The sequence below is a fragment of the Capra hircus genome, chromosome 13 (genome assembly GCF_001704415.2).
Source record: "Capra hircus breed San Clemente chromosome 13, ASM170441v1, whole genome shotgun sequence".
NCBI classification, from domain to species: Eukaryota; Metazoa; Chordata; class Mammalia; order Artiodactyla; family Bovidae; genus Capra; species Capra hircus.
In genome coordinates this window covers 23,498,828-23,522,822 of record NC_030820.1, presented here as the reverse complement: position 1 = coordinate 23,522,822, position 23,995 = coordinate 23,498,828, and the positions used below count along the sequence as shown (strand labels likewise).

The 23,995-nt window shown below is 44.9% G+C and overlaps 1 protein-coding gene across 1 annotated transcript; it reads right to left on the bottom strand.

Annotated features, from left to right (window-relative positions):
• On the bottom strand, positions 523-22,863 carry MSRB2 (methionine sulfoxide reductase B2). Its single transcript, XM_018057090.1, has 5 exons — positions 22,712-22,863; positions 15,203-15,303; positions 9,167-9,243; positions 2,499-2,646; positions 523-1,503 (listed from the first exon to the last, which is right to left on the bottom strand). Exons 1-5 carry the CDS (start codon positions 22,827-22,829, stop codon positions 1,399-1,401), a joined length of 549 nt encoding a protein of 182 aa, XP_017912579.1. The 5' UTR covers positions 22,830-22,863; the 3' UTR covers positions 523-1,398.

The window sequence follows — 23,995 nt, the reverse complement described above, 5'->3', positions numbered from 1 at the left end:
GGGGCTGTGTTCCTTTTGGGATGCTCTAGGGGAGAAGCCATTTTCTGGCCTTTTCCATCTCCTCGAAGCTGTTCCCATTCTTGAGCTCATGATTCTCGTCCTTCATCTTTCAAGCCAGCAAAGCAGTATCTCTCTGACCCATATTCCACCACCACCTCTCTCTCTGACCCCAGCCAGGAAAGGTTCTCTACTTCTAGGGACTCATGATTAGAATGGACCTATCAGAGGATCCAGGATAATCTATTTCCCTGCATCAAGGTCTTTAATTCATTCACACCTGCACAGTGATACAGAGAAAAGTGGAACACTTAAGCTTCCTTTCTGTCCATAAACTCTCAAAGAAAATGATGTAAACATTTTTAGTAACAAATCATTAAAAACTCAGTTTGTAAAAAACACTTGAGTTGCCATTACCATTGATGTAACCAATAGCTACTACCAGGTGATTTAATTATTTTTTGGCATTGGATTTAGTCACTTTTGTAAGAGAGAAAATTCACAGATTTAGACAAAAAGCAAACAAATGTTAGTAAATATTTTATTTGGACATTTTAAAGTTTAACTTTGTAGCCACTTGCATTATCACTGAAATCTAGCAGATTCCCATTGTAATTTAGTTGCAGGTAGAGAGGTTGGAACTAGAATGTTCAAGCCAGTTTATTAACATTTTGGAAAAAAAAAATCATGCATCCCATGGATCTCCAGGCGTGCTCCCAAAACCCACCTTGTCCACAACCCTCCTCATCCTTCTCCTCAATGCCTCCTTCCATGCTGGAACTGTGGAGTACTCTGATGCCATATTTTCCTTCCTCTTTTCACTTGATCTCTCACCTGTATATGTCTGGGAAGAACTGTGATGGAAAGTTCAGGGTTGTTTTGTAGGAATTTTTTTTTGGTTTATCCATCTGCCTCCAAGTGTCCCTAGAGAGTCATGTCCTCCGGTCCAGGCAAAGCCCACAGAAGTCGATTTAATGGAAATAGTTGTCCCTCTGTCATTTTGTGAAAGTCTTGTCAAAACCAGAGCCAGGGCTGGGTTGACTCCAGGTAGTAAATTAGAGAAGGTGTGGTTTGCATGGTGCCAGCAGCGAACTTAGCCTTGGTTTGGTAGTTAATAAAACTACCATTCACAACGGGTAGTCATTCACACCGGGCTTCCCTGGTGGCTCAGACAGTAAAGGATCTGCCTGCAATGTGGGAGATCTGGGTTTGATCCCTGGGTTGGGAAGATCTGGAGAAGGGAGTGGCTACCCACTCCAGTATTCTTGCCTGGAGAATTCCATGGACAAGGAGGCTGGCCGGCTACACCTCATGGGGTCACAAAAAGTCATTCACATAAGTTCTGCAAATTGAATTTGGAAGTGAGGGAGTGTCGAGGGAGGGAAGGGAACTCGGAGGTGGTCAGTGTTTCTTTGGCTTGAACCTGAGCGCCACACTGTTGATGCAGAACCTCTGCCCAGAAGGCCCAGGTCCATCGGGGAACACATGGCCGAGGTGAGCTTCGCACTGCAAGGAAAGCAGCCTCTGTCATCTCTCACCAGGGACAAGGCTCTTTAAGTAAAACCCAGACAGATGAACCCCACATGGCGGGCCCACTAGAGTCTTTGAGCTCGGTGTTGGGAGAAAGTCTATTGTATCAGAATTTGATTCAGAAATGAAAGGATGTAGACCGCATGGGGTGGTAAATAGCTCTCTACTTGATCAGTGAGAATGTGAGCAAGTGATTTAACTTAGGCCTTGATTTATTCATCTATGAAATGGGGATGATAATTATACCTACGTAACAGAGCTGTTATTATGATTCACTGATACAATGCATTGGGACTTCCCTGGTCCCAATGCAGGGGCCTGGATTCTATTCCTGGTCAGGGAACTAGATCCCACATGCCAAAACTAAGACCAGGGGCAGCCAAATAGATAAATATTTAAAAAAAAAAAAAAAAGCAGTAGCACAGTTTCTGAGTGGGTGAATCTTGTAGCCAGGATATTATTATTGTTTTAAGACTAAGCTACATTTATCTGCTTACAAAACCAGAACATTTGAGCACCCAAAGATATCAAGTTGAATCTGCTGTCTGGACTTAAGCCACTCTCTCCTGCCAGGCTCCCAGGAGAAATAAGCCCTGATGTCACCTTTAGTACTGCTCTGCTCTGCTTGTAGGCGACACGCTGCAGAGCGGGAAGGGGGCAGAGAGATGCCAGCCACCCTGGACCTTCCTGCCGCTCTCCCTGCACAACAAAATGTGAAGGGCCAGCTCTTTCTTTCAGACCTTCGCTCACTCCCATGTCTACAAGGCTAGAACCAGGCAAGGCTCCTTCTCTGGTCTGTAGTGCCGGGAGTGATGGGAGAGAGGAACTGGTAGCAGCTCAGGAGAAACCCAAAGTGCTTCCGTGACAAAAGTGCTCCCGTCCATAACACCAGATGTGCAAGGACAAGTGAGCTCTCCACTGCAGTCAGGAGGCACAGGGGAAAACAACACACACAAAGCAAAGACACCCACCTGCTTACAGACGACCTCTGTGCGAGCTAGTCCCAACGAGGTGTCAGCACGTCTCAGGATCCCCGTGTTACTCTCATCAGAGCCAGAGGTCCCGTGAGCCTCAGAGAACGAAGGCCATCCCGTGCCGGAGCAGAACTTCTTCTCAGAGCTGTGTTAGAAATCAGGACACCTACAGCTGTGAAAACTGCTATAAACAAACAAAGAGCACTGTGTGCCCCAACCCACGTCTCTACAGAGCACAAACTGATTCCCTTCTTATCTGCCAGATCTCAGGGCCAGTTTTCTGAACCACAGGGGTCTTCCCACTGCACCTCCACTATTCAAGATGCTATCTTGTCACGTCAAAGATTTCTTGTTCCTTTGATGTTGAAGGCATCCCTCTCAAGCTTCGACAAGGACCAAAAACACGAGGAGCTTTGTGAACTGCTCCATGTTAGGAAACAGATTAAATGCCTGTGTTTGAAACGTAAGGAAGGGGGAAATTGAAGTGAAATGAGTGGTCAAAGGGTTTAGCATATCGTGGGTTCAGCAAAGCAGAGAAACGTGAGAACTGATCAAATGGCCATGTTCAGCCACAGGAACTTTTGGTTATCTGAACACGGAGCCTGACTGCCTTTGGGGATTCAAGAGTTCCTCTGCCACTTCTTAGCTGTGTGAAACTGGATGGGCTGCTTCCCTGTCCAAGTCAGTTTTCTTACCTGTAACATGGGGACAGTAACACCTACGTTATAGAGATGCTCTGAGGGCTTAGGGAGCTATGCAGTGGAGCACGTAGTGACTAATAAGCCTGGGCACCCAGACTCGTCACTGCAGGGCAGTGACCTTCCTGGGAAAGCCCCACAGGAGTGAATGATGCTGGGGTAGGGGGTGGGGAGAACAGAGGCGCCAACAAAAGGAGGAGGAGGGCAACAAGCAAATCTACTCATCAGAGACCCACTCTCTAAGTACTTTGTTAGGTATGCTCCTCTTCTTTCTGTTTTAAAAAAAATTTGGCCACACTTTGCAGCATGTGGGATCCTAGTTTCCCTAACTAGGGATCGGACCTGCGTCCCCTGCATTGGAAGCACAGACTCTCAACCACTGGACCACCAGGGAAGTCCCCAAAGATGAACCCCTTTACATCATGCTAGAAAAACAAATTCCAGAAATTTAAATGGCAGAGAAATGGCTCTCTCCATCTGGGGGAGAGACAAGCAATGAATGGTAAATTCTGCAAAACAAAAACAAAAACTGAGTGAAAAGAGGGGCAAAGTGGCAAATAATCAGCCCCCTAGACTATGAGCACAGAAGAAAGCTCAGTTTAGAGCACACACCCAGCAGAAAGAGTCTAGGGTAAGTCAGTGACTCAAACACTCCGGTCTTGGGACCCATCTGTTACTAAAAAATTATCAAGGATCTCTGAGAGCTTGGTTTACATGAGTTGTGCCTATTAGCACTTAACAAATTAGAAATTATGAGTGAGAATTTTAAAGACATTTATGCATTGAATTATTTTAAAAAATAATAAATTCATTATAGGCTAACACAACCTATTGTTACAACAGATAATTAATTCTGTTTTCCAAACTGAAACAAACATTTAGTGGGATGAGTCGCACTGTTTCATAACTTTGCAAATCTCTTTTTAAAAAATTACTTTTATTGGCGTGTAGTTGCCTTACAGTGTTGTGTTAGTTTCTACTGTACAGCAAAACGAACTGGCCACACACATACAAACGTTCTTTCTGGTTTTGGATTGCCTTCTCATTTAGGTCACCACAGAGCCCTGGATAAAGTTCCCCGTGCTACACAGTAGGCTCTCACTGGTTATCTGTTTTACACATAGTATCAATAGTTTATCTATGTCAACCCCAATCTCCCAATTCGTCCCAATCCCCCTTTCCCCCTTGGTATCCATATGTTTGATCTCTATGTCTGTCTCTATTTCTACTTTTTGCAAATCTCTTTAAGGTCTAGCCTTAAAAAAATGGCAACTGAATCTCCAGATGTGCTCACGCATTCAATCTGCAGCATTGTTTTGACTGAAGTGTAGGAAGAGGACGTAGTCTCTTGCACGTGTGGGTGTGTGCTAAGTTGCTTCAGTCATGTCCGACTCTGTGCAACCCTGTGGACTATAGCCCGCCAGGCTCCTCTGTCCATGGGATTCTCCAGGCATGAGTACTAGAGTGGGTTGCCATGCCCTTCTCCAGGGGATCTTCCCAACACAGGGATCGAACCCGGGTCTCCTGTGTTGCCAGCAGATTCTTTACCATCTGAGCCACTAGGGAAGCCCCAGTCTCCTGGATACACAGTTAGAAAAGAAAGCACCTCGAAGAGCCCTGGAAAGATCCCAGGAACTCAACAGCTCTGAGGTTGACTTCTGAGAGCCTGGGGTGTGAATCTGGGCTCTGGTATGTCTGTATGGCCTTGGCAAGTTATTTAACCTCATAAAGTCTCTGTTCCCTCGTCCACAGAATAGTAACAGCATTGTTACCTCACAGGGTTGGGGAGGATTGACTGAGATGCTTTCTTCATTTAGCATTTTTACCATCGTGTTGGACACATGGTACCTAAGTTAGTGGTTATGATTTTTAAAATATCATTATTATTAACAGTAACAGGAATCCATGAAATTTGGGCAGCTGTGGGTCCAATTAGAAGTGTCTGCACATTTAGACTGGGGCTTCCTAGGTGGCTCAGTGGTAAAGAATCTGCCTGCCAATGCAGGAAATGCGGGTTCGAGCCCTTGGTCAGAAAGATCCTCTGGAGAAGGAAACAGCAACCACTCCAGTATTCTTGCCTGGAGAATCCTGTGGACAGAGCAGCCTGGTGGGCCACAGTCTACAGGGTTGCAAAGAATTGGATATAACTGAGCACGTGTGCACACACCTATTCAGACTGGGTTCTCTGCAACCCCTTTTCTTTTCCAAGGGTTCAAAAATATTCATCTGAGCCACTTTGGTCCAGGGAAAAACATTTTAAATATCCTTTAATCACAGCTTTTCCATCCTCAACATTATATATAAACTAGTGATCATTAAAGCAAATCTGATGGAGAATTATGAATATAATAATTTTTTAATGAATGAATCTAAGACTAATAAAAAGTCATTTAAAACATTTTATGGGAAACGATAAACTTTTATTGATGCAATTAACAGAATCTGGAGATTTTACCAGGTAATATGAGAGGCCCATCATATATCATTTAAGAGGGAAAACTTAAATATTAAGGGCAATTAGAAATTGCAATATATATATTTAAATGATTAGCAGATTGTAAGGCCCACCCTTGAGAAACTAAAACCATTCTGGACCATCTTTACTCTTAAAGGAAGCAAAGATGTATATCATGTATACTCTTTAAGGGATTCCTTTTATTTAGTTTTGTTATATGTTTATTTGCTTTGTTTTTATCATTGTTTCTAGAAACTCCATGGCCCCCAGACCAGCAGCAGAGGCACTTGGTGATAACTGACAATCCTCATGGTAGAAGAATTCCCATTCATTTCAAGGAACAGGAGCACAGAAAAGGTTAACAATATTACCTAGTTCCTACAACACGTGGGATGCCAGGATATTCTGTAAAAAGGGAACTAACATCAGGCTCTCAGTTTCCTTCCATTCTAAAAAGATTTATGACCGTGAAACATGTGATCTCACAGTAGATTTTAATAAACACATCCATAATTGGAGAGGAGGAAGGAAGGGGAATAGAGGAAGGGGTCGAAGTCACATAATTCCAAGGTTAATGAAGTGACAGTCTGGAGTCCAGTGCTCTTGACCTAGAAACCCTGGATCAAATGACTCTGAGTTGGAGAGTCAGCAGTTCCCCTGAACCATACTGATTCAGCTCGAAGAGAAGTCTGCAGGCAGCAAGGAGCCCAGTGGCCAAGCGGCTGTGATCCCTCATCCACTTAATTTCTTAACTGTTTAGTTTTGGTTGACTTTTCACCTCCTTTCGACTGTGTGCGAGTATTTGAAGGGATGTTCATTTCTTCTCTACCCCTGCTCTCTGTTACTGAGGATGGAGACTGGGGACAGGAAGAGAGCAAAAACGAGAGGTCCAACAGGAATCCTGACAGTTATCTACCCTCTTGACTGGGAAGCACTTTCAGGAATATAGTCTTCATTTATAGATTCTCATTAATTAGAAGAGATTTCTTAGGAGTTCCTCATTATCAAAAACACTTTCATGCATAAGGCCCTAAGAAGGCTCTGTCTGCAAGAATCTCATTGCTAACATGTATCTGGTGCTTGGCAGGGGTCAGGCATTGCTCTGGTGCTTTCATGTGTATTAAGGCATAACTCAGTTACTCCTCCCAATAGCTTTATGAGTTCAGTACTACTAACATGCTCACTTTACCAGTGGGGAAATCAAGGCACAGAGGGGTCAAGAAACTTGCCCAAGGTCATACAGCAATTAAGCCAGGATGTATATTTACAGACTTCACCACTCTACTACATCGTCTCTCTTATAAACAAATGCATCTTTCATAACACAGAAGATTCTAGAACATAAAAGATTCTTATGAATATATTCTTATTTTTCTCAGACTAAGCTGCAGGAGGCAAAAAATAGAACAAACTCAAAAGTCCTTAAGAAATGAAAATGGGAACCACAACTAAAACTAAATGATTAAAAAGAAACAAATAGGTTGGCAGATTGGCAGGTCAGTAAACTAGCCACTTGCTGAAAGGGCTTTTGGAGACCCGGCTGGTTTTATTAGTCTTGGCTGCCATGGGGATGGTCACTCAGCTTCCTTAATTTGGACTAGCAATGTGCTAATACAGTAGTTACTGCTCATGGTGGTCTTTCAAGTTTAAATTACCTTAAATGAAATAAGATAAAAAATTCAATTTTTTAGTCGCATCAGCCACATTTCAGGTGTTCAATAGCCACACGTGATTAGTGGCCACCAAAGTGCGTGGAGCAGATATAGAACATTTCCATCACTGCAGAAAGTTCTACTGGACAGAGCTTTTTGCTCTGATCTCTCCAGTCCCTCCCTGCCCCAACACTCTGATTCCCCAACAGAGCCTGCGAGGTGCCCATGCTGGGCACTGGGTGGTAAAAAAGTGTCATCTTTACAGGTGCAGAAACTGGAACACCAATGAAGTCAAAACAACAAAGACTAAAACGCAGGAACGTGTTCTCGCAAGGATGACAGTCAAAAGCTAGAAACAGAACCTCTGCCGGCTTACTGCAGTCACAAAGCCATCTTTTCTATGTTTACAACACGGTTATTTGGCTAAAAGCAGGTTGGCCATCTCAAGGTCCCACCTCTCCCCATTTAAACAGAACCAAAGGTCAAATAGTAACTGCTGCTGCTGCTGCTAAGACACTTCAGTCATGTCCAACTCTGTGCGACCCCATAGACGGCAGCCCTCCAGGCTCCCCCGTCCCTGGGATTCTCCAGGCAAGAACACTGGAGTGGGTTGCCATTTCCTTCTCCAATGCATGAAAGTGAAAAGTGAAAGTGAAGTCGCTCAGTTGTGTCCGACTCTTAGCAACCGCGTGGACTGCAGACTACCATGCTCCTCCATCCATGGGATTTTCCAAGCAAGAGTACTGGAGTGGGGTGCCATTGCCTTCTCCGAAACAGTAACTAATGGTTCAGAAATCTGCGTGCATTTTACCATTCACAGCTTCCCCCAGGCCATCTTCTCAGCCTGACTACCATCTTTGCTGTCTCTTCACCAGCCACTGACAGAGTGAATGAATCCCGGCGAAGGCCTGCCCTTCTGTGAGCATGAAGGAAAATCAATCCTGATTGTTGCTCATCTTTGCAGGCGGGGTTTGGCTTTCCAAATTCAGCCCCCATTAGCAGCCAGCAGCCCAGGAAAGCCCAGTCTGCTGAAAGCCCAGAGCACATAATGAAGCACTGCCTGATGGAAGATTCACAGAGCTGGCTTGATTTATATTTTATTCTAAACCAATTTAGGGTTGATGCAAAAGAAATAAAAAACATCTTTGAACTTCTGAAAAATGGGACTTCAAAGATGTTTTCCTTTCTTCTTCGACGAATCTACTTTTTTAAGACTGTTTCCTGCATGTCTAAACAAAAAAGCCTTTGTTGAGAGATTTCAGATCCTGATTGACTTAAAAGAGGCTTTGAAATCAAGGGACAATTAAATTTACTTTTAGCTACATAGAAAAGGCATGGTATTCACTACTGTCAAGCACTGTGGGGAATCTAATCCTCATAAAATTCTACATTTCCTAAATTAAATTATAAACCCATTTTTTCCCTGGGAGAGATATAGTTTTAATCACATGGGTCAAGCAAATACCATTATGGTTTAGATGTCTTTAAATACTTTCCCAGGGAAAAACTAATAACTTTATCTTAAGGTGCCCACCAAGTGGTTTGGTTTTTTTTTTGGTTTGCTTTTTGCTATTTCTTGCAGATAAAGAAAGAATATAGGCTAAGATGTTAATGCTATAAATAATAATAAGACAGGCAAGAATCTTAAAATGAACAGCCCTCCTTATGGTAACCAAGTTAATCAGGAAGGGCAATGAAAACCATGGTATGTATTGGGTTGGTCAAAAAGTTTGTAAGATCCTATGGAAAAACCCAAGTGAATTTTCTAGCCAATCCAATATTTATCCAAGGCCCCCAAAGACAGAGCACTATGACTTTTGAGGCTCACTTTCCTTTGGTACCTCTTGGTCTTTATCTCACCTGAAGAGCGGGCTGTCGCAACACACACAGTGATACATCCCTGGTTCCTTGTTATTCAGGTAGATCCCACTGAAAGGCTGAAAGTAAATGAGATATATCACTGTTCAGGTTTCTCATAACACCAGCAGGACATGATACAATAGGTCTAAATCCAAGATTAAGTTCTCCAATAAAGGAATTGTTGTACCAATTTCACAAAGTGCAAGTATCACTGGAGAGAAAATTACAACATGTCCAGTGAAGCAGTCTGCAGGCTTGTTTACGACCGGCCTTTATTGTGCCAAATATTCAAATAATGACATTAATAATGCTTTGTATTTATATAGCACCTTTCATCCAAGAACATCAAAGCCTGTGACAAAGCAAGAGAATGGGCCTCTGGATTGTGTTAGATCTCGGCCTCCATTTCAAAAGTTAATACAACAGGAATCTAGTCCACTGACTAAAACACTCTGAAATCTCCAATTAAAGACAGGATATAGATACATTAAAAAGCAAAGCTCAGTGAGATTGGGGTTGCGCCTTTAATATGCTTCACGTGGTGTTTAGGATACTTCATACTGAATAAATGCTAAATAATGAGCGAGATTCTCCCAGTGCCTTAGTTACTACTTAGACGAAATTACCACGTTAAATTGTGACTTAAGGAGTTTGCAGGTTCCGAGAACAGGAGTGAGCCAAGACTATTATATATATATATTTTAAATGTTATTTGGTAAACTGATCTCATTGTTTGGAACAAACAAAGACCATTTTTGCCCAATTCCATCTTTTCTATCAAAGAAATTTCAAGAAAGAGAAACTGTTGCATGAGCCTCCTGTGAAAATCCACAAGCAGTGGCTGATGGCAGGCACTGTCCTACTCTGGAAGAGAAGCTGAACACGGGATGGGTCACTGAGTCTCAGAGCTGATTCAGGAAACAGGCGGCCCCTTCAGCCCTCTCTAGACAAATCCCCAGTCAAACGTTCACATTCCCTGTGGTAAGAGTAACAGCACATTTTCAGGGAGCAGCGTAACAGTCAATTGCAAATTAACCTACTGAGCCCACCATCTGGGCACACTCGGATGTTTTCCCTCTAAAATCCCTAAACTTGGCTGCAGACATCAAACAGTGGTGAGCTGGTCTTTTTCTGGCCTGTCCCCTTGAAGGCTTGCACCTCACGCTGGCACAAAGGGGTATCGGGGTGAAAAGGAAGTTTCGCCTCCCTCCCACCTGGGCTGAAGAGACAAACACGCCAAAGGGCTACCCAGATGTGAAGCTGATCTGGAAATGCCTACTTATGGGATCTGGACAGCATGCTAATATTCACAATATAATGTTTTGTTATTGCAGGGGCAGTTGGACAGAGGAAGTGACAGGGAACTGGTAACCACAATAAGTTAAAAAATCAGACATAAAAGAATCCTTCACTGACCTATTTTATGAAATGACATCTCTCCTCTGCCTCCTTGCCTGATTTCCTACTGTCTACCCTCTCACCCTTTCTCCTTAATTTTATACAAGTCCTGTCATATTATGTAGGGCCACACTCAGCTTCTATTTCACTCGCTCATTCCAGTATTACTTGAAAACCAAGTGTGTATCCAATGCTGCACTGGGTACTAAGGTTGCAGAGGTGGAGAAACAAAACAGAATTAAACTAACCATGGTTCCTGCACTAGGAATTTGCCAGCAAGTCGGGAAGAGATGTGAGCTGGCAGTGGTCACACCATGTGACCGCAGTTCTGATGGGGAAGTTAGCAGCGAGTTGGGGTACCACTAGTCCCTCTACTACTAGGGAAGTCTTCATGAAACCTTTCTGGACCAGGTAATATATGAGATGTCTGAGATCAGGGTTTTCTTTTTCTTTAACCTTTTATCATCATGATTTTTCATTGCATGGCTGACTGGTGTTTATTACAGGAAAATGCCAAGACACTAAAGTGAGTTTTGAAGGATGAGAAGGAGTTAATCAGATAAAGGAGTTAATCAGATAAAGAAATTTCAGACAGAGCAGCCTGGGCTGGGCGGCTCACGTCACAGAACAGAGCAATGTGGAGAAGGAAGATGAGGTTGCTGGAAAGGCAGGGAGGGCCAGATCATAGCAGCTTTCATCAGACCATGCTTGTTGTTGTTGTTGTTCAGGTGCTCAGTCATGTCTGACTCTTTGCCACCCCATGGGCTGCAGCACACCAGGCTGCTCTGTCCTTCACTATCTCCTGGAGTTTGCTCAGACTCATGTCCATTGAGTCGATGATGCTAAAGAGTTAAAGTGCCAGCTTACTGAAGATGGAAAGCTATTGGAAACTTTTAAACTGGGTTGCACACACAATCAGAGCTGGTTTTTAGAAGGAGCGCTCAAAGGACAGTCAAACGGCCACCAGTTCAGGCCTGGATTTAACTATGGCAAGAATAGTGGAAATAAAAAGATGAGGATGGATTTAAGAATTGTTTTGCAGAGAGAACTGAAATGAGTGACTGTATAGGGAGGGGTTCAGAGACAGAGACAGAAAGATACCCCCATCCCTGGGTTTTCAAAATCTATCCTATGGACTAAATGTTCTGCACTTCCACGGACTGTAGCCTACCAGGCTCCTCTGTCCATGGAATTTTCCAGGCAAGATACTGGAGTGGGTTGCCATTTCCTTCTTCAGGGAATCTTCCTGACCCTGGGATTGAACCTTTGTTTCCTGCATTGTAGATGGATTCTTTACTGCTTTACCATAGGGAAGCACCTAAATGTTTGTGTATCCCCCTCCAAATTCATGTTTAAGCCCTAACCCCCAAGGTGATGGTATTGGAGGTGGGGCCTTGGGAGGTGATTAGTTCATGAGGGTGGAGCCCTCAAGAGTGGGATTAGTGCCCTGGGAAGAAGAGACATGGGAGGGATGACCTTTTTCTCCCCCACATCAGGACACGGCAAGAAGGTGACCATCTGCAAACCAAGAATAGAGTTCTTATCAGAACCAAATTGTTTGGTACCTTGATTTCTCAGCCCCCAAAACTGTGAGCAACAAATGTTTGTTGTTTAAGCCTCCCCGTCTGTGACATCCTGCTAGAAAAGCCCAAACTAAGACTATGTGTGCACCAGCGCGGCCTTTCCCTTCTTCAATCTTGTCAGTACTACACACCTGTTGGAAACGGATGATACACTTAATGATCTGCAGGTTATTTCACAGAGAACTATTTACGAAGATGGGGACAGGGCTGATGGATACCAGCCAGGGAAGGTGAAGCATCCCTGGGCCGGTGACTGAAAACACACTGCCCTATTGGCCTGTGGGGCACAGAGTGGGCAGAACCCACGAGGCCGAAGCTGGAAGGGCAGGCTACCTGCAGGGGTTGGGGGTGGGTAGGCTGCAAGCTGCGTGGGAGGAACACAGCCCCAGGGGACCCTCAATGCCTGTTTTTCTACTGTGTCCTCTGATCTTGCTGGCCTCTCCCAGGGGCCTAACTCAATCAGGAGTCAAGAGGGCAAGGGAGCTGCTTAGCCTTCCCAGAGTTCAGAGCAGAGTGAAGCACGTGGATGGCAGATCTGGAAGGAAAACAGTAACCTGCACAAAACCTAGCTTCTACTGACATTTGACTTTTTAAAAAAATATTTATTTATTTGACTGCACTGGATCTTAGTTGTGGCACGTGAGGCCTTTAGCTGTGACATGTGAACTCAGTTGCGGCATATGGGATCTACTTCCCTGACCAGGGATCGAACCTGGGCCCCCTACGTTGGGTGTGCAGAGCCTTAGCCACTGGACCACTGGGGAAGTCCCTGATATTTGATTTTTAGTTACTGCTCAACTAGTCTGTGAACCCCTTCGTCGTACCTGGCAGAGGACTAGCAGGTTACTGCTGCCCAACAAAAAGCACATGCAACTGAATTTTAATTTTGAGTCACCAAATAGAAGGCTGAGGTGTTTCCCTTCTCTTTTCCTAGCCTCATGGAGCTTATGGAGGCTTATTGTTCTGCAGCATTCTAAAAAGTTACATGTGGAAATGAATCAACTGAAAGGGATTTATAACATTACTTAAAATAATGGATGATGCTCATTTTGTAAAATGGCCAAATGCAGAGTATAATACACCATCTGTTTGAGAATCCCATGTATTTATTCTCCTAAACATCTGGCAGCTTATCTTCAGGCTGCCATTTCCAACTCCAAACCCTGTGTGGCTCTGTCCTTCAGAATAGGGCTGACTTACAATGCTCCGGGAAGACATACAACTGCTCGGGGAATCACAGGTAGCTCTCTTGTGCTATCTGCATAATGGCTAGTTTCCTGTGTCTTTCCTGGGCTTACCTGGCTCAGTGGTAAAGAATCCATCTGGCAATGCAGGAGATTCGGGTTCAAATCCTGGGTCAGGAAGGTCCCATGAAGGAGGAAGTGGCAACCTGCTCCAGTATTCTTACCTGGAGAATCCCATGGACAGAGGAGGCTGGTAGGCTACAGTCCATGGGGTTACAAAGAGTTGGACTCAACTGAGCACACACACACATAAGGAGTACTTGCTCTATGCTGGGCTCTTTTCCAGGCACTGGAGAGAGACCCAGCCGTCAACAACACAACTGACCAGCTAAACAACAACAACAGTCTCTTTCTGAGAAAGCCTTTATTAAAACCCCACCCACAGGAAGTTTTCAAAAATACCAGTATTTCACCAGAATCTATGGGCTCTCCTGGTCTATCTAATGACTTTGGATTGGCAGTGAAGTTGAAGGTGAGACCATGATTATATGGCTCCAGCACATGGATAGCTTACCTGAATTTTGCAGGGACCTCTAACTTCAAAGATACAAATATCCTACAACATTCAAAATCGCTGTGCTGGGGTCCACTCTAGAGGGTCTGATTCACAACTGAAAATATCTACTAACCTGGCCCAATAGCTATTTTCCAGTGGTCATATTTGGGCCTCAGACAAATGACTTGCTGTGAAACGCAGCGTGGTAAAAATGGTACTATACTGAGTAACCACTGAGGGGTGCTTTCTCAGGAAAGGAAAGAAAGCCAGGGTTACTGAAGACAGTTTCAGTAATATGTCCCCCTCTTGGCCTGCAGTGGTTCAACAGTCCCAACGCTTGACTTTTTGAGCCCCCACTACCTGCAGGATATGTCATGTGCTAGGATGTCAGGTACTGAGCAGGGAAAACCCAGCTTGGGGCTGGAGAAAGGCTTCCCTTTGGGGGTGAGATTGGGGCCAAGAGCTGAAAGGTGAGTTTGAATGAGTTGGAGTTGGGGGAGGACACAGGGTGAAAGGGCCTAAAGTGGGGAAAGCCCAGGGTCTTGGAGCTGAATGAGGAAAAGTGGACAGATCTGAGGATGGGGGTGGGAGGTAGGGACCAGAGCTTTAGGGCCTTATTAGCCACTTTTAAACTTTTTTCTTTTACTTTGAAAACAAGAATTTAGAGTAGGGGGTGAGGTGGTCAGATCTGTTTACAAAAGACCTGTTTCGAGGCTGAGAGAATGGCGAGGCGAGGAGCAAGGACAGATGTGAGGAGCACAGCTGAGGCAGCTGCTTTTGAGCCAGGGATGGTGGGGCCTGGGCCAGGGTGAGCGGCAGAGAGAAGCGGGGTGATGAGAAGGTCATTCAGGAGGCTGAGTGGGTGGACCGGCCGCCGGAGGGCAGTGTGTCTAGAGAGAGGTTTCTGGCTTGCGTAACTGGAAGGATATTCGTAGCCAGAGGAGAACAGTGGAGGGTGCCGGATTAGTAGAAAAAATGATGAATTGTTTTTTTTTTAATTGGAGGGTAATTACCGTATATCATGATGAATTTTACCACACATCAACATGAATCGGCAATAGGCATACATGTGTTCCCTCTCGCCTGAGCCCCCCTCGCACTCTCCGCACCCCTCCAGGCTCTCAGAACACTGGCTTTGGGTGCCCTGCTTCATACATCAAACTCCCACTGGCTGTCCATTTTACACATGGTAAGGAGAAGGCGGGATGAACTGAGAGAACAGCACCAAGTTAGGTTTTGTAGTGAGATCGATTCCAATTTCTCATGCACCACACCCAACACATCTACTCAGGAACCATAAATGAGTGTAGCTTACCGGCTCTGTCCCTTTTTCTCTCGTGACATGGAACTGCTCTGGTGTCAGCTTCTTCTGCCACTCACTCTTGGAGAGAGCCGGCTGATGTTTTGTAAGAGACCCTGTATTGTTAAACAGGAATTTCAAAAAAATGAAAAAAGCAAGGAACACTGAGGTTGACTTCCTTGGATTTGTCTAAGAAAATTTAGTTATTTCTCCCAAAGAATTAAAGTCATGCCTTCACTACAGATATTTGTATTTTAATTGTTTCTTTGTATTTCATTGCATTGTTTAGACTCTCCAAATAACTACTCTATAAGAATGTATTTGGTAGCAGTGGTTGACAAATTGCAAATTATTAGATGGGTGCTATTAGCTTCAAATGATGTCTTTGATCAAGTTACAGATTTTTATATATTTCTATAGTATTAAAATATATTTTGCTTCAAGAAAAAAGCCGGGAAGGCACAATGACCTTTTCTTGCTAAGCCTCTCTCCTGAAGTGCACCAGTTGCCAACAGAACACACCATAACGTCCCCTCCACTCCCAACCTTTCCTTCTTCACAGAGACCAGAAAGTTCAGGTACAAAATGCTTTAATTGACTCATTAGTTTAGTAAGAGATGAGTAATAAGCAGAGAGCCAGTTTTCCAGTTGTACTGGGGCACAGAAGTTAAAGAGGCGGCTGAAATATGAAATAAAGCAGAATAAATTCTCCTTGGTTTGCTAAGGGTAGAAATCAATCCTTCTTCCATAACTACGTTCAGAGGAGTATTTCCTGTCAGGATACAGCTGGGAGTAGCTGTGAGACTGGAGAGAAAAGATCGTTGAGCCAGTGGGTTATTAAAACCCTCTTCCTTGTTGGTTTATAAAGATATCTCTGATTTTGCTCATCAAAGGAGGTCTCTATTAAAAATTCTTCTTGTGTGAAAAATAGAAGACTCCTACAGCACACATTCCTGAAAGGGAAACTGAGACCTACCATACTCTATGATTGGGCTTCATGGTTTTTATCCACTTGTGTCTTCCTTTCTTCTGCTTCCTACAGCTTCTATGTTACTTTTATTCCAATGAGTATAAACAAAGTAACTAGCATAATACTCTCTTTGGCCAAAGGGTTGGGAGGTGGGGAGGTGGGAAGTCTAATGTCTATTATAATGTTCTAATCATCCAGTGTTAAGAATATGAAAGGATCGTATCATCTGCACACCTCAGCTTACACAGGAGAAAACAGAGTAGTGATCGAAGGCTTTATTAGGAAGGTGGCCTTTCGGCACAGAGTTGAAGGAAATGTAAACAGACACATTAGATGACTACCTGGAAGACCACTGCAGGCAAGAGAAGCAACAGGCTGGGTGTGCCTGGCATGTCTCATGAACAGCAAAGAGGCCTGAGCGACTCGGGTAGAGCCAGCAGGGAAGGTTAATAGAAATGAGAACAGACAAGCAATGGGGGCCAGACCACTTAGAGCCTTGAAGATTATTATTTCAATCAGTTGGTTAAGGCTGAGCTGGGTCCTCTCTAGTTGCGGTGAGTGGAGGCTGTTTCATTATTGTGCATGGGTTTCTCATGGCAGTTGCAGAGCACGGGCTCTAGATGCGTGGGCTTCAGTAGTTGTAGTACGTGGCCTCAGTAGTTGTGGTGCATGGGCTTAGCTGCTCCAAGGCACGTGGGATCTTCCCAGACCAGGGATCAAACCCATGTCCCCTGTACTGGCAGGTGGATTCTTAATCACTGGCCCACCAGGGATGTTCAGGCCTTGAAGGCTTTTGTAAGAACACTGGCTTTTGTTCTCAATGAGTTTGGAAGGCAGTGGAAGGTTAGCAGAGGCATGGAATGACCTAACGTATTTTAAAAGAATTAGTGGCATTCGTTCCAAAAAAAAAAAAAAAAACAAAAAAACGAAGCGGGGTGAAAGCTGAAGCAGGAGAACCATTACAGAGGCAGGCCAGCTCTGGGAACTGCGGCAGCGTCTATCATGGCTGCAGTCTAATCGTCATGTTTACTTCTTTCACCTGGTGGGGGTTTCAGTATCTATAAGACAGCTCACAGGCTATGGCTCAGAACATTATCTGTATCCCTTGCTGAAAGGCACAGACCTGGATTGGGGTTGCAGCAGTGTAGTGGCTTAGACGTGATCACTCGGTGGACACAGTCTGATGGCGGAGTGGGGGGATCTGCCGATGGGCCAGTTGTGGAGGTGAGAGAAAGCAAAGGTCAAGAGTCATAAGCCACAGCTTCTGGGCTCTGGAAGATGGGGAAGACTTCGGGAGGAGTAGGTTTGGAAACATGGTTTTGAATTTGTTAACTTTTAAAATGCCTATCAGGTATTCAGGTGCAGGTGTCAAGTAGGCAGTTGGCTATATGGATACAGAGAGGGAGAGGTCTAAGGTGGAAATGTGAACTTTAGGATTCCTCAGCCTGAAGCTGTCTTTTATCTTGGAGGCTGAAAGATCCTCAAGTCAGTGAGTGAAGACAAAACAGAAAGGCCTGAGGATTGTACTCTGACGCTCTCCTCGATATACAGGTTGAAGATACATGGAGGCAAGCAGGCAGGTGGGAAGGAAACCGAGATGCAGTGTCCTAGTGAAATGGAGCAGGATCCTATGGTCCTTCCCCAACATGTCCTCAGTCTGCCTTTTGTCTGTAAAATAACTTTAGTCAAAGAATAAGTTTAATCAGGAACTTCCCTGGTGGTCCAGTGGCTAAGACTCTGAGCTCCCAGTGCAGGGAGCCTGGGTTCAATCCCTGATTAGGGAACTAGATCCTACCTGTCACAACTAAGATCCCAGAATAGCCAAATAAAAAGTGTATTTAAAAAAAACCACCAACATTTAATCAGAGAAGTGAGAAAATACAGAAACAAAAGAAAACAGTCAAATGAGACAAAATAATAATAATTTAGTCATTAAGCAAAGCCAACGACTTTTGGTTCCTTCTCAAGGGATGCAGATATTATTCTGAGCCGTATAGCCTGTGAGCTGTCTTATACTGAAACCCCCACCAGGTGGAAGAAATAAACATGATCAGACTGCAGCCAAGACATAAACGACCACAGTTCTCAGAGCTGGCCCGGAAATAGGAACAGATCTGCCCCGGAACTGAAGATGAACTGTACGTGAAACAATCAATGGCACCGATTAGATCACCGCATAAGCAATTTCAAGATGACTGTCAGAGCTGACTGTGCTGTTTCTGCATGTAGCCCCCTCCCATCACCAACTAAAGCTCTTGCGCACTGAAGGGGGGCGGGGGAGTCGACCTTCGGACAGGAGTCGTCCTCGCCCCTGCCCTGCCAAGCCCAGGTGGCGGGCCTCTGAAATTAAGCAAACTTTCCGCCATTCTCGCCTCTTTATTGGCTTTCGAGCAGCGAGAAGTGGGACCCTACTTTCAGTTAGGCTTTTCGGCTCTCACCACGCGACCGCTGCGCTCTCGCAGCACCTGGCCCGCGGGATTTTCCTGAGCAGTGCTGCGGCCACGACGACGCGCCAGGGTGGCTGTGAGGAACTGCTGCTCCTGGCTTGCTGGCCCCAAGAGGCGGGTATGAGGGACATTCCTAGCAGCTGCCCAATCCGTTTTGTTTCGGGGATCCTCCCTGTTTCTCCGCTGCTCGGCACTGGCTGTCAAAGTACACTTTTCCTCGGTGGGATGGAAACGTGTCTGGATGAGCTGATCTCCAAGACCCAGTAAGTCAGTCCACCGGTGTGCAGCCGGGCTAACTTCTCTTTGAGCACAAAATACTCCTTGGGCATTTCGCCAATTGGTTCTGACATGGGTATGATGTCGAGGAGCGTTTGTGCTGGGGACTCTGTATTGGTTATCGTCTTGGAGAATTTGTGACAGTTCTGTCTTCTGGTGTGTGAGTGTATATTCCATTTTTGTGAATGGCATCTTTCTTGTCTTTTATAAAAAATGGGAGATTTGGTTCAATTTATTTGAAAATTTTTAGCTATGAGATTATGAATAAAGAATTTTTTTTAACAACATATGGCAACAGTATTCTTCAGACTCTAAGAAAAAAAATGGGTTAAGATGAAACTCTTCTGAAATTCCCAAACTGGTTCTTTCTGCATATGCAGTTATGAAATATGTACATAAGTCTGCCTTACATAAGTATTGGTGTAACAGTTCAATTACTTTTGGGGGAGGTTTTAAGGCTTTAAAGGGTTAAAAATTATAATATGTAATTAAAGTTACTAAAACTGATGAGGGAGCACTTCAGTGTGTAAAGCAAGTGGGATACATGTTGTTGGTGAGAGGAGGTATAAAGAATGGAGGCATTTTTTGTTGAGGAAAAATGATGATAATAATTTTGTCCTGAAGCTGGTTGTGATCTCAGAGGGGAGAGCAGTGAGTGGTTCTGAAGAGAAAGCTTAGTTTCCTGCCTAGGAATTGAACCTGGGTAACCCGGATGTAAGCCAGGAATCCTAGCCAGCAGACCACCAGGGGCAAGAGGTTAGAAGCAAAGTGGTCCTGGCTCTTTACCTCATTTGAAAGCAAGAATGTCTCAAGGAGGCAGAAACTGTAAAAACAGGTGCAAAGTTTATCATTAGAGTATACAGCACAATAAGTGGGAGGGCATACAGATAAATCATTTGTTATTTAAGACAGAAGACTACACAGCTGGAGAGAAGGGGCAGGGGCACCCTCTATAAGGAGGAGGAGGGCATAAGAAGTAAGGCAGAAATACACACCCAGAGAGGAGTGTGGGTGTCCTAAATGAGAAGCCAGTAAAAAGGTGATTTAAATCCCTTAATTGGACAGTCCTTCCCCATCTTTGTTTACATTTGGCCAATTCTTTTTCTTCCACAACTGACTGGTCCTTGAACCCTCCCCATGATAAGTGCGCAACTTTTTGCTAAGATGGATCCCATCACAGAGGCCTGGGGGTGCCTGTCCATGCTTATTATAGGGTGGGGCCCCTCCCTTTTCGACCCCCAAGAAGCCTTCCTGCGCGTGTGTAGACAGGGAAGTTTTCTTTGACCTCAGGAGTCGACACCTTATCTCTTTAGCCAAGCTCAGTTTTTGCCACTAGCTTTGTCACTAGAGGGTATGGGTGAGAAAAAAAGCTTGAATTTTATTCCACTTGACAAACACCAGCTGTCCAACCCAGGGGCCTATGTATCTCCTACCTCAGTTGTTTCTGGATGGGGACAACTCATGGATACAAAAAGTGACAAAAGGTTTGTGAAAAAAGGGAACTTTGAGAAGAGTTTTATATGTTGTCAGGAGTGATTAAGATTAGATTGGATTTAATAAGGTAAATATACTTTGTTATTAATAGTAAGCTGGTATAAAAGTAGAATTTGGTTTTCTTTTCCCTTGTTAAGGGATAAAAACTTTCCTGGAATATTGTGGTGCTTTTGACAACGGATTTTAAGTTTCTTTCTCTAGCTAACTTTGAGTATCCCAAAGGGCCTATAGGCATCTCAGAAGAAATGTTAAAGTAACCAGGATTATTTGGTATGTTAAATTATATGGAACACATTTGATTAACTTTCAGGTCATAATGCTGAATTGGGTGAAAAATTTAAAGAATTCTAATGGAAAGCTATTGTTTTGCTTCAAAGCATATTTTTGACCCCAATGTTTGGGATGGAAGTTATCACAGAGTATAATTACTTACGATGTGTACCACTGCTGGTTTTCAGTTTACTGCTAAACGTATATGTACAATGCTTGAGTGACAACTGTATGTAAGTGATAAAACGTATAGAATATAAAATGTCTCCCTGTCAGCATCTCTCTGTACTTGTTATGTCTGATTAGTTTTCCCTCAACGTGGGTAATTAAGTACACAGCATAGGGTTAAATATAGCTACACTTTTATCCTTTCCATTCACTTATGTAATTATAACTAATGCTTATTGTATAGCTACTAAGCACCAATACTGTAATAAAACATGTTTAGTTTTTTCATTTATTCTGTATAACCCTATTATCATTATCCTTATTTTACAAAGAAAAAAAAAACAGGCTTACGCTTACCAAGTTCAAGACATGCTCAAAGACACACAGCCATTGGTTGTGGCACCGTCAACGCTGAAACCCCTTAACCACAAAACTATTAGCTGCCTATCATTCTCAATGGTTGCCTACTAGTTTGTTGAATTGAACTTTCATGGTTTACTTAAGCATTCCTTAACTGATGGACATTTGGGTTATAGCCAGTTTCTCCTTCTTAAGAGTAGTGCTGTTAAAAGCACCTCTGCACATATAACTTTGTTCTTTGGAATTATTTCCTTAGAATAAATTCCCAAGGGTGGGTGTCTGATAAGTGGGCAGTTCCTGTTAAGTATTGGTGTCTGGCCAAATTTTAATGTTGCTTAAGAACCTCAGATTCCAGGGCAATTTATTAGGCTGTTTCCGACAGCACTAAGTACAAACATAAAGGGCAAATTTCCGCTGAAACCACCACCCTCTAAAGGGGAATGAGGCGGGCTCCAGCCCAGAAGTGTGATGCCTGAAGCACCACCTGTGGTTCTCAGGAAATCAACACTTAGTACTAAGTGGGCAAAGAACAAATAGGAGATTGGCTGACTAGAGACACCAGGAGGGGTCTGAAGTCCGTGACCCCAAGTCATATTTGATCAGCTCCCATTGCACCCTGGCAGGGCTTTTATTTATTTAACACTACATTTTGAAGTTTTCACGGGATAAAAAGAATTCCGAGTGACTGGGGACATTTATAGCACAGATATTTATCTTTAAATATCTTCAATGGACACATAACAAATGGATTTCAAGATGGGCTAGCTGGGGCAGTTGCCCAGAAAGGCAATCAACACATGGCACTGTGTTCCCCAAACTGGACGTGAAATACAGTGCCAGCTGACCCAAGATCCCACTAGAATCCCCTTTAGTGACTCTGTACTAAAGGATGAGGTGTCAGCGTGCCCCAATCCCACAGAGCAGCCAAAGCTATGTCGTAGAAGAAACGCACACTTTCCCCCGGTCTGTGTCACAGCCACTGACGATGGTTATCAGGTTAGAGGGGGGAAGGGATTACAAGTCCCCACATTCCCCCTGGGTCCTGGAAACACAGATATAGAGATCAGGGAGCAGATCCACAGGCATGCAAAGTTAGAACTGCCTGCTTCTGAGACGCGGAAAGCAGCAGGCATAACTGGATGAGGGGGACAGTGTAATTAGCGCAGGGGGTGGCTGCAGCAGAGAGCGCTCTGGGCGGGCTGCTGACCCAAAACCGCCGTCCTTCACCTGGAAGCCCGGCTCCAGAGTACATTTTATACAAAAAAAAAAAAACAAAACAAGTATGTGTGCACGTGGGAGGAGAGGACCTGTACTTTTCCACAAACCCTCATACGGGTCAGGGACTCCCCCGCCCACGCCCCTGCAAGTTTACAGCCCGCAGTCCTTAGATGGCAGGGGGTGGGCGGGCAGGAGGTCCCCGACGGAGCTTCCGGAGAATGGACGAGTCAGGTCCAGGACCAGCCGGCTGGGGCCCCCGAAACAAGGCAAGCGAACAAAAATCGAAAGCCGGGAGGTGAGGGCGGGGCCTGCGAGGCCTACCTGCTTGCGGGGATCCAGCACCTGCGCGGAGGCCGCCGCAGTCCGCTCGGCCCCGCGCAGTCCACCCGGGCGCCTCGCGGAGGGCCAGGCCCCGCAGAGCCCGCAGGAGGCGCGCCATGACGTTTAGCGCGCCGGGCGGAGCCCACGCCACGGCCCCGCCCACTCGCGTAGAACCCGCCCCCGTCTTCGAGACTCGGTTCCGCCTCCTTCCTCTTTCCGCTCCTGTCGGCACTACAGCCACCGCTCCGCTCCGCCTATTTTTAACCTTCCCGAGCTCCTGCCCGCGCACTCCTCACGTTCCTCCGTCCCTCCTGCTAATCCCTTTCTGCTCCTGTCCCTACCTGCCTCCCCTTGGCCTTCTCTGGTACCCTCTACTCATGTACCACCCCCCAGCTCCCTGCGTGCCTCCACCACACCCTTTCCTGCCCCTACCCTTGCGGCTCCTCCTCTGGTCCCACCTAACTGCATGCATTCCCACTCTGCTCCCCACCCCCAGCCCACTAATCTGTTTTAGTTGGTTTGCATTTTCTAGAATTGCTTATAAATGGAACCATTTTTGGGGGGGTGGGGGTGGGTCTAGTTTCTTTCATGCAGAATAAATGTCTTGACACTCCTTCCAGTTTTTGCATATAGCAACCGTTCATTCCTTGTTAGTGCTGAGTACTATTCCGTTTATAGCCGTACCACATGTATTTATCTAGTCACTTGTTGATAGATATGTATAAAGTTACCAATTTTTCCTTATTAGAGCTGAAGCTGCTGCGAACATTTCTGTACAAATCTTTGTGTTACCGACCACAGTTCTTGGACTAGAAATTGATAAAGAGGCCAGATAAGAAATTCAGACAAGGCTTAAGTGGGACTTGTGCTGCCACAGGAGAGAGTGAAAACAAGAAACAGGTGCCCTTGATTCCTCCCTGAGCAGGGGTGAGCTGCTTCCTTATATGAAGTGAGGGTAGGGGAGAGTCCAGGGGTCATGCTGGAGGGGTTCTGTGGGTGGTTTGCCCACCCTCTTGATGGTGCTGGGTGCAGGGTGTATGCACAGTACCCTGTTTTTGCTCCTGGCTTCGCAGCAATGGCAGTTGTGATTTTGGTCTTTTTGTACCTTGTTGTTCATAATTTGTCCCAAATGCATGCACTTATTTTTCAGTCCCTTATAGATTCTTTGTATTTTGTTACTGGAGGAGACATTTGTCCAGGTGCAAGCACTATAGCGAAGTGTTCGGAGTCCCAGGTCCCAGCCTGTCTCATTTGTATGAACATGTGATTTCCTTTCTGTTGGGT